General features: G+C 44.3%; 1 protein-coding gene across 1 annotated transcript; it reads right to left on the reverse strand.

Moving 5' to 3' along the window:
- Window positions 1-2955: 2955 nt before the first annotated feature.
- Window positions 2956-4831, reverse strand: LOC135111930 (uncharacterized). Its single transcript, XM_064025608.1, has 3 exons — window positions 4532-4831; window positions 4029-4417; window positions 2956-3862 (listed from the first exon to the last, which is right to left on the reverse strand). Exons 1-3 carry the CDS (start codon window positions 4829-4831, stop codon window positions 2956-2958), a joined length of 1596 nt encoding a protein of 531 aa, XP_063881678.1.
- Window positions 4832-7417: the final 2586 nt, after the last annotated feature.

A 7417-nucleotide genomic window follows, 5' to 3' on the forward strand; every position in this document is an offset into this window, starting at 1 on the left:
AAAACGCGACATGCGCACTGCAAACAGTAATATCAACAAAAAGTAATCAAAAGTAAGTAACAATAATACACAAACTAAATTTCGTGATATTTTTACGAAACAGTGATCAAACACGTACACGCACATACGTACACATAAACGTACGTATTTTGTTTCATTGAATAAGAAAATAAAATAAATAGCTGGATAAATGGATAATATGAAGGATAACAAACACTGAATGAAAGTACAAGGAAATAAGAAAAAAAAAAAATGCGAGGATAAGAAAGTGGAAACATGAACGTAAATTTGAGGTGATAGAGAGGGAAGTGAATTGTGAAAGGCGACATGAATAAGGTGACGAAGTTCAATAAAGGAGGTAACAAGAGAGGTAACAGAAAATTAAAGAAAAGATAAATAACAAAAAAAGAAGAGAAAAAAATGGTTAAAATAGAAACAAAACATAACAAAAATATAATCGAAAAATAACAAAGACATCCCCCTTAATAAAAGAAAGAAAGAAAGAGAGTAAAAAAAAGTTATCAAAGCACAGAAAAAAAAGAAAAAAAAAGAAAAACTCGTGAAAACAAGCAAGGCGTTCCACTCACCACTTTTCTGTTGTTCCTGCCGGGGTGTTTCAAGTTCACCTCCATGAAAGTCTCCCCAACTGACGCTGTGTGTGTGTGTGTGTGTGTGTGTGTGTGTGTGTGTGGAAGGTGAAGGGATGCGTTGTTATTATTGCTATTGTTCTTTATATCGTTGTTGCTGTTGTTGCTTCTTCTGCTGCTGCTACTAATACAATAATGATAATAATAATAATAATAATAATAATAATAATAATAATAATAATAATAATTCTCTCTCTCTCTCTCTCTCTCTCTCTCTCTCTCTCTCTCTCTCTCTCTCTCTCTCTCTCTCTCTCTCTCGTTTTATCTCCTCTTTTCGTCTTCCTTCTTCTCTTTCTACTACTAGCACTACTACTACTACTACTACTACTACTACTACTACCACCACCACTACACAAATACAATTGTAAGTATTGCTTAATACCACCACTATCACCACCACTACTACCACTACTAATACTGCTGCTGCTGCTGCTGCTGCTGCTGCTGGCACCTCTCTGCTAATAGTGCTAATACCACAACCACTTCCCCTCTCTCCTATTGCCACAGATTTCAGAGCGCTAGGCAGGCATTCCGACTCTCTCTCTCTCTCTCTCTCTCTCTCTCTCTCTCTCTGTGTATTTAGTATTCGCATTTTCTTCTATATTGTTTTAAGTCTTCCTTCTTGTTATTCTTATTCTCCTCCTCCTTTTCCTTCTCTTATTTGATTACACACTTTTCTATTTCTTTCGTAATTTTCCTTCTCCTCCTCCTCCTTCTCTTCCCCATTCCCTTCCTCTTCCTGTTCCTCCTCTTCTTCTTCCCTTCTCTTGTTCCATCTCTTCTCCCTTTCCTCCATAGTTAATTCTTTTCGATGCTTTTTCTTATCTTTCTTCCTTCCCTCCTTCCTTATTTCCTTCCTTCCTTCCTTCCTTCTTTTATTACTTCCTTTCTTTCTTTCTTTCTTTCTTTCTTCCTTTCTCTCCGGCGAAATTTAACCTCATTGTTGCAGCGCTAAAGTCAGTACTCTCTCTCTCTCTCTCTCTCTCTCTCTCTCTCTCTCTCTCTCTCTCTCTCTCTCTGCGCTTCATCTCCATAGAAATCACCGTTAAGTGCGAACATAAAGATTTGGGGAATTAAAACACAATTAAGTAAGACTCGGGAATCTTCTTATCTTAACTTTTCACTTAATCCCCAAATGAGAGAGAGAGAGAGAGAGAGAGAGAGAGAGAGAGAGAGAGAGAGAGAGAGAGAGAGAGAGAGAGAGAGAGAGAGAGAGAGATTAGATAGATTAGCAAACGAATTAACTTATATACAAACAGACAGACAGACAGACAGGCAGACAAACAGAAAGACAAAGGACAGGTGATGAACAGGAAGGAAACAAAAATAGAAAGGAAGAAACAATTAAGAGAACAAGAAGAGAAGACAGATAAAAAAAAAAAAAAAAAACAGACATGCAAAGGAAACACCTGAGAGACATGTACACACCGAATGACAGACAGACAGACAGACAGACAGACAGACAGACAGACAGATTAAGACTTGCAGCATAAATGAATAACGCACGTCAAAATAAAGCAAATAAAGAAGGTAAACTATCTCACTTCAGGATGGAAATTAAAGAAAAACTCTCTCTCTCTCTCTCTCTCTCTCTCTCTCTCTCTCTCTCTCTCTCTCTCTCTCTCTCTCTCTCTCTCTCTCTCTCTCTCTCTCTTTTTGTACACCAATCAATACATAGTTAAAGAGAATGTTACAAAATATTTTTACATATAATGTATCACTTTACAGGCTAAAGGGAACATTTTTAGTGTTTCCTATCTAAAAGCCTAACTCTAAATGTTACTAACAATTGTTACTCTGGTGCTTATGGCAACCAGACGTTCACACATTCCTTGAATTGCTGCAGATTCATTTTACTGAAGTCTATCTGTGCAGCAATTAAGGTGTTCCATAGTTTACCATAATGATGGACGTACTGGCGTTGATGGTGCCAAGTACGGCATCAACACTGAAATAATTCAGCAGGCATTAAAGTGGCAGCCCGGGTGGTCACTTGTGCCCGCCGCAGGGGCTGGTGGAGAGCTTGGAGATGCGGGATTCGCTGTTGTTGTATTTTGTACATCACAGCGAGGCCCGCTACGTCCCTGCGATGTTGAAGGGAGTGGAGCTTTGGCTTATTTCTGCCTCCACTGTCCTTTATGAACCTCACTGCCCGAGCCTGTACCCTGTCCAGGAGGGAAAGATGCCTGCTCGCCGCTCCTCCCCAAGCAAGGCACGAGTACTCCAGGGAGGAACGAACTTGAGCCTTGTACAAGATCTCCAGGCCTTTGTCGTCAAGGAGCCACGACATCCTCCTGAGTGACGCCAGCTAACCCGAGGCCTCCCTGGCTAGACGCTCTATGTGGTGCCTGAAGGTCAGCGCGGAGTCATATGTGACCCCCAGTACATCCATCTCGTCTTGCCGCCGTATAGCTTGCCCCTCAAGGCTGAGTTGGAGGGGCGTCCTCGACCTTGAGATGATTGACATTTGTGTTTTGTTTGGGACAAATTTTACTTGCCACTTGCTGCCCCACGACACAATGCGGTTCAGGGTGACGTTCATGTGGTCGGCCGTGTCAGTCTCCTCCCCTGGGCTGTAGCTCTGAGCCAGCGTGAGGTCATCAGCATAATCTCGTACACTGGGGATTAAGTGCAGGAGGTCGTTTATGCAGATGTTCCAGAGCAGGGAGCCGAGACAGCTTCCCTGAGGAACACCTGATCTTACTGCATGCTGTTCAGACTCCTGGCCATCAATGACCACTTTGAGATTCTTCTCTCTCAAGTAATCACCAAACAGCAACAAGAGGGGCCCATCCACACCTGCTGCACGGAGCTTTGCAAGGAGACCTGCATGCCACACCTTCTCAAAGGCCCCTTCAATGTTAAGGGCAACAACTGCAGTGGCCTTCCCTGCATCCAGAGCAGCACTCCACTCCGAGGTGAGCAGCAGGTGCAGGTCAGCGGCCGATCTGCCCGGCCTGAACCCAAACTGCCGGCCACACAGTAGGTGGTGCTTCTCAAGGTGCTCTGTGACTCTTGAGGCCACTATGGACTCGAGCACCTTGCTGAGCACAGGCAGCAGGGACACCGGACGATAGTTTTTAGCCACTGTTTTTTTTTTCATTGTTCTTGTGTACTGGCACAACACTAGCCACTTTCCAGATACTTGGCCACCTGCTGGTCCGTAAGCACTGGTTGAATATCGTAGAGAGTGGGCGAGCCAGCTCATCAGCACACTGGCGAAGAAAGTGTGGGCTAACGTTATCAGAACCCACTGCTTTTGTCACGTCAAGTTTTGAAAGCACTGCCTTCACTTCCACTTCACTCGTTGTGGCAAATGATAATTTTTCTTTCACTATGTTTGGTAGTGAGGGTGGAGGTCTTTTAGGGTCGGAGACGCACATCTTATCAGTGAAGTGCTTGGCCAGGAGGTTTGCTTTATCTCGGGCAGACTGCGCTATTGTACCGTCATCCCGGTGGAGGGGAGGAATGGTGTTCCCCCTAGACACACCTTGTTGCTCCTTAACAAGACTCCACCAACATTTGGACCCCACCCGGCTTCCCCGCAGCTTCCTCTTGAGATCTGTCACCCATTGGTTAGAAGCCCAGCCTTGAGTAGCCCTCATGTGGTTGGTTGCCTCCCTGTGTCGCTGTCTGTTCCAGGCTGTGGGATGCCTCTTAAAGGCGAGCCAGGCATGGTACTTTGCGTCGGAGGCAGCTCGACATTCTGGCCCAAACCAGGGTTGGTCTGATCCCTTGGCTTGGTGTGTGGAGTGGGGCACCCAGCGGTCCTGCAGGGTGTGAAGCAGCTCGGTGAACTGCCCCACCTGCTGGTCAGTGTCTCCACATAACACATCATCTCAGTCAGTAGTTTTGAGGGAGGCTCGCATAGCCTGCCAATTTGCCTTCTCCCACCTCCACAGAGTTCGAGTGTGGCACTCCTCACGCGGCCTCTTGAAACTAATCCTTGTGAGGACTGCCACATGGTCCGAAGTGCCTACAAAGTCTAGGGAAGAACACTGTATGGTATCGGAGGGAAGGTCGGTCACGACTGGATCGAGGGATGATCCAGAGCGGTGGGTGGGAAAGGTGACATGGTTGTGCAAGTCGTGCACAACCATGAGTGTGTTAAATGCTTCGCGCACTGTGTTTTGGTGTAAATCACCAATAATTATCTCATTTTCACACTTATTTGGTACCATCATTGCGTCTATATTCACTGTCAGGTAGTCAATGAGTAAAGTGCCCTGTGACGGGGGGCGATAACACCCAACACACAATAAACCTTTCCCGTTTGTCTGTCTGTGACTTTTAACACTAGTAATTCAAGCTCCTCGGGCACAGGATTGGCCGGTTCAATGACCTTAACACTGAGCGTTTCTTTGTAACAGAAGGCCACACCTCCATCTTAGGTCGATCGGTCCTTTCTTTGCCAGGCTCTCTCTCTCTCTCTCTCTCTCTCTCTCTCTCTCTCTCTCTCTCTCTCTCTCTCTCTCTCTCTCTCTCTCTCATCATTCCTTCTTTCTCCTCCTTTCTGTTTTCATCTCGAGACTTTCCTTCTATTTATTCATTCATTGTTTGCTCGTCTTAGTTCCTTCCTTATTTCCATCACATCACTCCTTTCTCTTCCTCTCTATCTCGCTCCCTTTCATCCTACGTTTTTCTCCTCCTATTTTTTCTCCCTCTCCTTCCATTTCATCTCTTTCTCTCGTCCCTTGTTTTGTCATTTCTCCATCTTCTGTTATCAAGCTCTCCCTTCTTTCCTCTCTCTCTCTCTTTCTCTTCCTCTCTTAATCTTTTGCCTCATTCTTCGTCTCTCTCTCTCTCTCTCTCTCTCTCTCTCTCTCTCTCTCTCTCTCTCTCTCTCTCTCTCTCTCTCTCTCTCTCTCTGCCTTTCTTTCCTTATTTCTCATTTGCTTATCTTTCTTCCATTTTTCCTTACCTTTCCATTTCTTTCTTGCCTTCATCTATCACTTTCTTTTCTCTATTCTTCTCTCTTCTATCCCTCATTTACTCCGTCTTTCCTTCCTTCTATTCCTCCCTCAATCCTTCTCCTTCTCTTCCTTCTTTTATTCTTCTCTCTTCCATATCTTCTCTGCTTCCTACTTCTTTGATTCCCTTTGTCCTTTCTACCCTTCCTTTCTTTATTGTTCCCTTCTTTATCCCTCCCCATTCCTTCCTTTTCCTTCTCTACCTCTCCTCCCCCTCAATCGTTTCCTATTTCATACCTCCCTCTCTCCACCTTCCCTTCTCTCCATTCCCCTCATCCCTTACCAAGCTATACTCCCTCTCTCACTCTCTCTCCATTTCCCCATTTCCCTCCCTCTTCCCCCTTCTCCCATTCCTTATACACTTACACCATCCCTCCCTCCTCCCTCCCCTCCATCCTTTGCCAATCCGCGTATACATTCCCTCCCTCCCTCCTTCCTTCCTTCCCGCCTTCCATCCCTCCTCATCCCCCCTCCCCCCTCTCCCAGGACATTAAACCTTCCCCTTCTTAATTAGATTCGGAATGCCAGTTCGAAGCTTCATTTAAAAATTTTCATAACGAAGCAGCTGGTCGAGGCTTCAAACCCAGGAAAGACCTCTCTCTCTCTCTCTCTCTCTCTCTCTCTCTCTCTCTCTTAACCCCAATAATACTTATGGTACAAGTCCTCATCATAACAACAATGACTGCGTATATCAATAACAATAGTAGTAGTAGTAGTAGTAGTAGTAAGAGAGAAGCACCCTGCCAACATGTATATCTTAAGAGAATAAATAAAAAAAAAAAAGCAATTTATCTTTATTACCTTGAGATGAAGTTGCCAGCAGGAGGAAGAGCAGCAGAGACGAACTCATCATGGGTTGGTGTTGGCGCCGGGAGGAGGAGGGAGAGGAGGAGGAGGGAGGAAGATGAGAAACTTGCAGAGGAAGAAAGGAGATGAGAAGAGGGCGATGTCCCCTTTTCATGACTGACAACGAAGCCAAGAGAGAGAGAGAGAGAGAGAGAGAGAGAGAGAGAGAGAGAGAGAGAGAGAGAGAGAGAGAGAGAGAGAGTAAACCTTCCCAGCGGCAGCAGCATGCACCACCACCACCACCACCGCCACCTTCACTATCACTGCCTGTCGTCTCCTCGCAACTTTACCAGCGGAAGGACAGTCAACCTAACTACACGTCAAGTTTGTTTCTCTCAGAGAGACTCCCTCGCCTCGCCAGACATGTTTTCCTGAGTACATTGCACGTAGGGAGGTGGCAGAGGACCCAAGATGCCCTGCTTGCTCCAACGCGCTGCTCGCTATCTTCACTACTGGTCTCCTGCGAGGGACTGAGTGGTAAACATGATCTTGGCGCTTGTGCCTTTCGTCTTTCGTGGTCATCAGGGTCTCTGGGGCAAATTTATGGGTGTTTTATTTTTCGATTTTTTAAGGGTTTTTGGGTTCTTATATTGTTTTTTTTTCTTGGTTTTCGTGTTTTTTTTTCTTTCAGTCTTGTTTTTTTTTTTTATCCGTTTTTTCGTGTGTTTTTGTGCGTCTTTTTTGTTTTCTTTGGGTGTTTTTTTTTCTTTGTTTTTTTTTTCTGAATTACCGGTGTCTTTTTTTGTCTTTTTCAGGACAACTTTTTCTTTTCTTTTCTTTTTCTTCATTAAAGTTCTGTTACATTTATGTTTTTTTCAGGTTTCTTTTCTCTTAATTTTCTTTTTTTTTCTGATTTCGTAGTTATCACATCTTTTTTTTCCTAATTAGTCAAAAAAGCTTATAATATTTTTTTTTTCATTTTTTTTCTCCGTTTCTTTGTACAACCATCTTAAT

The sequence above is a fragment of the Scylla paramamosain genome, chromosome 23 (assembly GCF_035594125.1).
Source record: "Scylla paramamosain isolate STU-SP2022 chromosome 23, ASM3559412v1, whole genome shotgun sequence".
Taxonomy (NCBI): domain Eukaryota; kingdom Metazoa; phylum Arthropoda; class Malacostraca; order Decapoda; family Portunidae; genus Scylla; species Scylla paramamosain.